We start from the raw sequence: 9854 nt of genomic DNA on the forward strand, positions 1-9854 counted from the left end.
AGGGTTTCTGTTGTCAGCAGTGAGAGGCTCAGTCATGCTCTCATTAACATTATGGGGAGGTTTTTGCCATTAATTTTGGTGAGAGTGAGATTGAGCACTATGGCTGTTTCTCTGCAAATACTTTTATTTTTGTGGTGGGGCTACTCAAGTGCTTAAAGTTAAGCAAGTGCATACATGTTTGCAAGATCAGGGTCTTTCTATTTGTGTGCTAGAATACTACCCTCTATCACCTGGTTTAAGCTTACAAAGAAAACAAAAGTTTCAGAGTAGTTAGTAGCAGCCGTGTTAGTCTGTATTCGCAAAAAGAAAAGGAGTACTTGTGGCACCTTAGAGACTAACCAATTTATTTGAGCATAAGCTTTCGTCAGCTACAGCTCACTTCATCGGATGCATAAAGTGGAAAATACAGTGGGGAGATTTATATACACAGAGAACATGAAACAATGGGCGTTACCATACACACTGTAATGAGAGTGATCACTTAAGGTGAGCTATTACCAGCAGGAGAGCGGGGGGGGGGGGGCCTTTTGTAGTGATAATCAACATGGGCCATTTCCAGCAGTTGACAAGAACGTCTGAGGAACTGTGTGTGGGGGGGAAATAAACAAGGGGAAATAGTTTTACTTTGTGTAATGACCCATCCACTCCCAGTCTCTATTCAGGCCTAAGTTAATTGTATCCAGTTTGCAAATTAATTCCAATTCAGCAGTCTCTCGTGGGAGTTTGTTTTTGAAGTTTTTTTGTTGAAGAATTGCAACTTTTAGGTCTGTAATCGAGTGACCAAAGAGATTGAAATGTTCTCCAGCTGGTTTTTGAATGTTATAATTCTTGACGTCTGATCTGTGTCCATTTATTCTTTTACGTAGAGACTGTCCAGTTTGACCAATGTACACTGTTCCTCATACGTTCTTGTCAACTGCTGGAAATGGCCCACCTTGATTATCACTACAAAAGGTTCCCCACCCCCCGCTCTCCTGCTGGTAATAGCTCACCTTAAATGATCACTCTTGTTACAGTGTGTATGGTAACACCCATTGTTTCATGTTCTCTATGTATATAAATCTCCTTACTGTATTTTCCACTGAATGCATCCGATGAAGTGAGCTGTAGCTCTTGAAAGCTTATGCTCAAATAAATTTGTTAGTCTCTAAGGTGCCATAAGTACTCCTTTTCTTTTAAACAAAACAAAGGTATTTCTGTATGTAGCATGATTCTTCCTTTATGCCTAACATGCCTGTGTTTGTAGAACCTCTGGAGCTGGGGTTCTCACCCTGGTTCGGTTGGTGTGTGTTTAACTCGAAAAGAGGACAGTCTCTTCATAGGAAAGGTTGCAACCACAGTCCCATTGCTAAGGGTGATTTTGATCCCTCTCGTAAATCAAAATTCCTTTTGCTTCCACACGATTTGAGTTAATTCTCCTTGGCACACTGCATTCCTGAAATATTTCATAAGTACTTTCTGACAGGAAAAAACTAAAAATGGCTCCTTTAGAAAATTTTGGAAAGGGGCTAAGGTTTGTTTGTGCCCAGCAAAATCACACAGCTCCACCAGAGCTGTCCAGAAAACGGTGGGGAAAAAAGGGGAGAATTTCAGCAAATTGGAAGTTGTTCCTCATCCCATTCCATTCCACAATAGTTCCATATTTCATTTTCACAATTTCCTGTGGAATTTCCTACTTACAATACAAGCTGGTTGCAAACTTAACAATGAAGGGACTCTCGCCTCAGTGAAATGAGCCTTATTTTAGTCTCGCTCTCTAACTTCACCTGGACTAAACCGATCCTTCTGGAATTTCATACAAGTGATCTTATGCCCAAGTAGAAAAATCTCTGGACAATCTGAGACAAAAATGGGAACTCACTGGGGCAATCTGATTCAGAAAATGAAGTGATCTCAGTCCTTCAACATTTTTCTACTCTTGATTTATCTCATCATATATGATTGGGCCAGACACAGCAATCACTGGATGAAATCCTCCATCCTATATTACAAGAGTTTAGACTAGATGATCACAACGGTGCCTTTTGGTGTTAAGCCCTGTGAATCCAAAATCACTGGGCATAGAAACTCCAGATGTGCTTTAATCAGTGCTTTTGGCGAGGAGTGGGGCTGCTAGCTAGTTTGGGTGGCAGGAATTTGGGGCTAGATTATGATACTTATATTGAATGGTACCTTACTCCATGAGCGATCCCAGTGAAATTGTTATTGGATTCAGTACAGGGGTAATTGGGTGGAATTATACAGGAGATCATACTAGATGATTTAATGGGCCCTTCTGGCCTTAACCTCTATGAATCTATGCGCAAGCAAACTGTGTGTTATAATATGGCTAAATGTAAGTGTATACATCTAGGAACAAAGAATGCAGGTCATACTGACAGGATGAGGGACTCAATCTTGGGAAGCAGTGATCTTGAAAAGGACTTGGAGGTCATGGTGGGTAATCAGCTGAACATGAGTTCCAAGTGTGAAGCTGTGGCCAAAAGGGCTAATGCAGTCCTTGGATGCATAAACAGGGGAATCTCAAGTAGAGTAGAGAGGTTATTTTACCTCTGTATTTGGCACTGGTGAAAACACCGCTGGAATACTGTGTCCAGTTCTGGTGCCCACAATTCAAGAAGGATGTTGATAAATTGGAGAGGGTTCAGAGAAGAGCCACAAGAATGATCAAAGGATTAGAAAACCTGCCTGATAGTGATAGACTCAAGGAGCTCAAGCTATTTAACTTAACAAAGAGAAGGTTAAGGAGTGACTTGATCGGTCTATAAGTACCTACATGGGGAACTTATTTAATAACAGGCTCTTCAGTGTAGCAGAGAAAGGTCTAACACGATCCAATGGATGGGAGATGAAGCTAGACAGATTCAGACTGGAAATAAGGCATATATTTTTAACTGTCAGAGTAATTAGCCAATGGAACAATTTACCAAGGATTGCAGTGGACTGTCCATCACTGACAATTTTTGAATCAAGATTGGGTATTTTTCTAAAAGGTCTGCTCTAGGAAGTATCTTGGGGAAGTTCTCTGGCCTGTGTTCTACAGGAGATTAACCTAGATTATCACAATGGTCCATTCTGGCTTTGGAATCTATGACTCTCTGATTTATTGGGCCATTCTGGTCTTGACTTCATAGATTCATAAATGTTAATGGAACTGTTTGCAGCATAAGGTGCTACTCAGTAAAGCTATGAGAATCTGGCCCTGTTTCTCAAAGGCTGCTGCAATGGACATTACGGGTCATGAAGCGGGTCGCTAGGTGAGGGGAAGCAGTGGGTGGGAGCTGGGGGGGAGGGAGGGGTCCCAGGGGATGGGAGGGGGCAACGGGAGCAGTCTGGCAGAGCCGGCTCCTGATCTGTTCCGTTGTGTTGATGGGTATTTGAATATGTGACAGACCCTCTCCAATTCCCTTCTCCAAAGTTTCCTTTCCTAGACCCAGGGAGTTACTGGATTCTCTCGTTGTTCCAGCAGATGATGGGATGGTGAGTGAGAATGAGGAGGAGGATGCTCAGCAGGGAGGCCTTGAGAAGGTGGACTCGCAGGGGACGATGCCGGGCAAGTCCAAGGGGAGTGCTCCCCAGAGCGCTGATGTTGGGAAGGCTGGCGAGGGCCCGCAGAAGGTGGAAGGGCAGCCAAGGAAACCTTCAGGCAAGAGGCAGGGAAAATCCGCTCACCGTGGCTTCAAGAAGTTCCACCAGAGGAGCCTGCTGGGGCACAGCCGGTGCCATGACTGCGGCAAGAGCCTGGGCTTCGGCTCAGGCTTCAACAAGCGCCCGCGGCTGCGCAGTGCCGAGAAGCCCTACAAGTGCAACGAGTGTGGCAAGTGCTTCCGGCTCAGCTCCACCCTCATCACCCACCAGCGCCGCCACGCCAGCGAGAAGCCCTACAAGTGCGCCGACTGCGGCAAGAGCTTCAGCGTGGGCTCAGCCTTCATCCAGCACCAGCGGGTCCATACTGGTGGTGTCAAGCCCTGCCAGTGCAACGTCTGCGGCAAAAGCTTCAGTGCCAGCACCAGCCTGGTCAAGCACCAGAAGCTGCACCTGGAAGAGAAGCCTTACAAGTGCGATGAGTGCGGCAAGGGCTTCAACTGGAACTCGCACCTGGAGCGCCACCGGCGCATCCACACCGGCGAGAAGCCCTACACCTGCCCCGAGTGTGGGAAGAGCTTCAGTTGGAGCTCCCACCTGGACCGCCACCGTCGCACCCACCTGGGTGGGGAGAAGGCCTGCAAGTGCACTGATTGCGGTCGCTGCGTCGGCTCCAACGGCACCAAGCCACAGCGTGGAGCAGGAGGAGCTGCCGCTGCCGGAAAACCCTACCAGTGCCCTGAATGTGGCAAGGGCTTCAACAAGAGCGCCACGTTGGCCAAGCACCGGCGTTCCCATGCGGGCGACAAGCCCTACAAGTGCGAGCAGTGCGGCAAGAGCTTCGGGCTGAGCGCCTCTCTGCTGCAGCACCAGCGGAGCCATGCAGCTGGCAAGCCCTACCAGTGCGGTGACTGCGGCAAGAGCTTCGCCTGGAGCTCCCACCTGGACCGGCACCGGCGCATCCATATGGGCGAGAAGCCCTACCGCTGTGAGGACTGCGGCAAGAGCTTCTCGCAGAGCTCCCACCTGGAACGGCACCAGCGGGTGCACCTGGGCTCGGAGCAGCCCTGCCAGTGCACTGACTGCGGGAAGAGCTTCCTGGCCAGCGCCAAGCGGCGCCGCGTGCTGAGCGGGGAGCGTCCCTGCAAGTGCACTGACTGCGGGAAGAGCTTCCTGTGGGGATCCCGTGCCAGGCCTGCCCCCGTGGCAGAGAGGACCCACAAGTGCACGGAGTGCGGGAAGAGCTTCACCTATCGGGCAGAGAACGTCAAGCACCAGGGCACGCAGACGGGCGAGAAGCCCTACACCTGCCCCGAGTGCGGCAAGAGCTTTGGGCAGAACTCAGCCCTGGTGAAGCACCGGCGCATGCACACTGGCGAGAAGCCCTACAAGTGCGGGGACTGTGGGAAGAGCTTCAGCGTCCGCTCCAACCTCATCAAGCACCAGCGCACCCACCTGGGTGAGAAGCCCTACAAGTGCCCTGACTGCGGTAAGGGCTTCATCCAGAAGTCGGACCTGACCAAGCACCGGCGCATGCACACCGGGGAGAAGCCCTACAAGTGCAACGTCTGCGGGAAGTGCTTCAGCGTCAGCTCCAACCTCATAAAGCACCAACGCATCCACCTGGGCGAGAAGCCCTACCAGTGCTCCGAGTGCGGCAAGAGTTTCATCCAGCGCTCAGAGCTCACAATCCACCAGCGCGTGCACACCGGCGAGAAGCCCTACAAGTGCCCCGAGTGTGGAAAGTGCTTCAGCCGCAGCTCCCACCTCAACCGGCACCAGCGCACCCATGCCGGCGACAAGCCCTCACTGCTCTCCGCCTCCAAGAACTCCGCCGCTGCTGCTGCCAGCAACCCCCTGCAGGCCTCCTCCGCCTTCTCCTCTGCCTCCTTCTCGTCCCCACTAGGCACCTCCTCCGCCCCCCTCCCTGCCCTGCCCTCTTTCCCTTCCTCCCCCTCGCCCATCTCCATCCCCGCCCTCTCCAACAACCCGCTGGATCTGCCCTGGGCCCTGTCCTTCCCATCCCGCGCCTTCCCCCACCCTTCCTTCCCCTCGCCTGCTCCGTCCGGGGCCCCAGCCCCGTCACTAATAAACTAACCGCCCCCCGCAGCCTCTCTGTTCCCCGTCACTCCCCCTAATTCTCGCCTGCCTCCCTCTTCGCCTCCCTCTTCACCTCCTCCCTATCTCCCCCCTCTGCCCTGCCTTTTGCTATCCCTCTCACTCTCCCTGCTCCCAGGGCTGTGCAGTTGGCTTCCTACTCTTTCCTCCTTCCCCATTCCTTCTCCTCCTTCGAAATTCACACCATCCACCTCTTCTCTCCCCTCTCCTTGCCCTTCACATGCCTGGCTCCTCCGTTCTCGGTGCCTCCAGCTTCCGTGCTGGTGACCCATCCAACATGACTGCATCTTGCTTCCTGTCCCCAACATCCTCATCTGACTTGCAGCACTGGATCAGTTTCCTTGACCCTCTTTTGACCTGGTCCTCGCCACACCCTGTTCCCTTTCTGGCCCCTCTTGGGCTCTGAATTCTTATTCCCCAGTAATGAAGTTACCTCTTTCCATACAGCCCTCTTCCTGCATACCGCCTACCCAGCTTGATGTTCCTCCCATGATCTCCTGTCTATGCCTTCCTTGATGTTCTCAGCCCCTTTCTCATCTCGCTACAAATTCACACTGGGAGGTGTGAGATTCATTATTTACAATCCAGTAGCCATGGAATCCCTCGCACGTCCAACCTTTCTTGTCTATATCACCACGCCCTGGCTTATGCTTCTATTCCAACTCCCTTGCTGCAGTGGGGCTCTGGAGAATATCCTATGATGATGCATATTTCCTCCACTGAAGGTTAATACTTATTCTGTTCTACCATCTTCCTTGCCTAACTCTGCCCATCACCCATCCCTCGATCTAGGTACCATCCAGTGCTGCTTCTCCCTGATTATAGCCTACAGCTAGATGAACAACTGAGAAAGTGATTTGTGAATATGTTTGTGTTCAAATGGGCTGAATTCTATTTTGCTCCCTTTTGTGGGATCATATTATTCTATGTTACTGTTATTCACAAGTAGAGCTGTTCAGTGTTTTTGGGGGGTTTTTTAAAGAAAATATTTTTTTGACAAAACATGTCCTTTTTCAAAAATGAACATTTTTGCAAAATCATTTGGGTATTTGTTTTTTTCAAATTTTTCAATTTTGTTTTTTACAGAAATGTTGCAAATATTTTAGCCTCTTGTTCTTTGATGTGAGTTTTTTTTTCTCACTTTTTCACATTTTCGGTTTCCATTTTGTTTTATTTCCATTGCCAATTTTGACTGGTGGGCTTAGTAAAATGCTGGTAATTATTCAAAATCAAAACAACTCTTTCATTGTCAAAAAATTTTCATTTCAGATTCAAACATTCCATTTTCTAAAATTATGATTTTCAAAAATGAAGACTAATCTATAAAAAAAATTCTGAAAATTTAGAAAAAATGAAAATGATCAATAACTATTTTTAAAAACAAAAGAACAAAAATACTTTTGAAATGTTCACAGTTAAAAAAAGAAAAGTTTCAGCCAATTTTATTAATTGGAGTGCCTACAACTTATTTGTGAAAATGTTCACAAATCCAGAACTTTTCCACAAATTTTCATATTCATATGTGTTTGTTTGAAAATATTCACTGGAAAGTGTGATATCCTTTTTTACAAAAGTTTCACTCATCCAATCAGGAAGCAGAAACAATACCAAGTGACTTAGGTGACCAATGGCACAAAAGACACACATAAAAGTAGTGTATAGTCAAATTAGGCAACTGGCAAACAATCCATAGAATATAAATTGTTCACGTAGGTTATTCTGCTGCTATTTACAAATCATTGGCCCTGGTGTTCAGCTAGTCTTTGTTGGGGTAAATAATGGAGCGGTATCAGTTTATGACGGCTCAAGAACTGGCTCCATAAATCTATTGGTAGGAATCAGGACTGGTTTGTGAACAACCCATTCACAGAAGAAAGATAATATCAAAACAAATATTATTCACAATGAAAAAAATTCTACCAGCTCCATTGAAAGCCTCTTGACCTGCCTCTGCTTTCAGTCCTGATCAATATTCCCCCTGCCTTCTCCTCTCTCTCTCTCTCTCTCTCTCTCTCTCTCTCTCCATCCAGAACTTTGCTAAGTACTTCAGATAAGGGAAAGAAATCAGTGCCATCTGGTAGGAGTCCTCTGTCCCCAACCCATGCTGCCCCAATTCTCTTCTGAACCCCAGTTCCATTTGCTCATCCTTTGATCTGTCCCCATCTCCTTTCAGTTCTTGATTTCTCTTTCTCTAGCTCTCTCCTCGACTGGTCTATGCTAAAAAGTTTGATCGACCCAGCTACATTGCTCAAGAGTGTGAAAAATCCACACTCTGGAGCGACGTAGTTAAGCTGACCTAACCCCCAGTGTAGACAGCACTAGGTTGATGGAAGAATTCTTCAATCGACCTAGCTGCCATCTCTCAGGGAGGTGGATTGCCTGCCCTGATGGGAGAACCCCTTCTGTCAGCGCAGGTGGTGTCTACACTGAAGTGCTGTAGCTGCACTGCTGTAGCATTTCAAGTGTAGAGAATCCCTCTGTATTCCTTCCATCGGCCTTCCAGCATTCACTCCAGCACAGCAGGATCCCAGCTCCCTGACTTCCCTCCCGCTCTTTCCTTAGCCTGTTTTCTCTGCCTCTGTTGGCAATTCCACTGTCCTCCTGTCTGCCCAGAGTCACCCCCTCAGAATTATTGCAGACTCCAATCTCTCCATTCCCTTCTACCCCATCCTGGCTGTCCCCAGCTCCCAACAGTTCTTCCTCTTACAGCACTTCCCTTTCTTTCCCACTGCTCCCTGGCCCAGTCTCAACATGATCACTGCACCCTACTGCCTTCCAGCCTCCTTGCTTCCCACTTCACATCCCGTCAGTCCACGCTGACCATCTTCCTCGCTCTCTGCTCCAACTATACCACCTGCCTCCCAGCTTCCAATCCTTGCTTCTTCCTGCAGCAGTATTGTACCCCTCGCATCTGATCCCACAGACTGTCCCATTTCAGCATTGATTTCATTGGGACTCAAGCACTTTGCTGAGCTAGGTCCCTCATCCTCCCCTCCAAGGCTGCATGAGGCTGCTCCAGCCTGCATCTTGGATCTTATCTCCTCCTACACCCCACTCCCTCGCTCCATCTTCCTGCCTACATCCCCCTGCCTAATCGTGCCCACTGTGGCCTTCAGCTGTTGGGCCAGAGCCTGAGTTAGTGCAAATCTGCATCAATGGGGCAAACACCAGGTTATGCTAGCTGAGCGGCCATATCCCATTTTCTCCATTGTGTTCCTTATTGGAAGGTGTAATAGGGAGGGAACGGAGGAGCGTATCCGGGCATTGGATAAAAGTTAAACAAGAAAGTAGGAAAGGGTTAAAGCCCCCATCCTGCAACATATAAGCACATGCTTAATTGATACAGTCCCATTGAAATCAGCAGAGTGATTTTCAGTGCATAAAGCCAAGCATGAGCATCAGTGTTTGCAGGCTGAGGGCCTAAATGAATAAACCCAATAATCGTAATAATTCAAGAAAAGTGCAAAGAGTTAAAAGATGTTTCTCGGAAAACCAGTGGAAAAGGATAGGGTTAAACACAACTGAAAAATGCTAAAGAGTTTAAAAGAAAATCAGAAAAGACGAAAACAAAAAAGGGTTAAAGGAAAAAAACCTAAAAAGTAGAAAATAAGAAAGGTTAAAGTTTTAAAAAAGAAAATAGGGAAGAGTTGAAAAATATATATACAACTGTAAACGGTTAAAATTAAAAGAAATTAGGAAAGGATTAAATATTAAAGAAAGGAATTGCAAGGGGTTAAACAATTAAAAGTAAATGAAAAGTTTAAAATAGAAATAAAAACCAGAATTGGACGGTATTAAAAATGAAATTTGAAATGTTTGCGTCTAAGAAAATAGATTTTAAAAAATGAAAAAAAAAAAAAAGAGGAAACTGTAAAAGGTTAAAAAGTTATAAAAAATAGGAAGGCTTTGTTGGGTTTAGCGTGTGGGTGCTGATGGCCTGTGATGTACAGGAGGTCAGACTAGATTATTCAGTCATCCCTTCTAGCCTTAAACTCTGATTACGTACAACAAGAAGAGGAAAATTAAAGAAAACGTGTATTAAATAGAAACAAGGCAATGGTTCAAGATAAAAACAGAGAAAGGAATAAAAAATTTTAAAACTAATAGAGAATATTTTAGGCAATGGTTCGAATCATATAAAAGCAACTGAA

At 47.0% G+C, this 9854-nt stretch overlaps 1 protein-coding gene across 4 annotated transcripts in view; it reads left to right on the top strand.

Annotated features, from left to right (window-relative positions):
- LOC141998695 (uncharacterized) overlaps positions 1–9411 on the top strand; it is a 37292-nt gene extending 27881 nt beyond the window's left edge. For 2 of the 4 annotated variants that reach the window (XM_074971641.1, XM_074971640.1), the window contains exon 4: positions 3419–9411. In XM_074971641.1, the coding sequence (XP_074827742.1) occupies positions 3419–5682 (2264 nt within the window). In that variant the 3' untranslated portion in view covers positions 5683–9411. The remainder of the gene's footprint in view (positions 1–3418) is intronic. The other 2 variants (XM_074971642.1, XM_074971643.1) reach the window with 2 other exon arrangements.
- Positions 9412–9854: the final 443 nt, after the last annotated feature.

This window comes from Natator depressus, chromosome 14 (assembly GCF_965152275.1).
Source record: "Natator depressus isolate rNatDep1 chromosome 14, rNatDep2.hap1, whole genome shotgun sequence".
Taxonomy (NCBI): Eukaryota; Metazoa; Chordata; order Testudines; family Cheloniidae; genus Natator; species Natator depressus.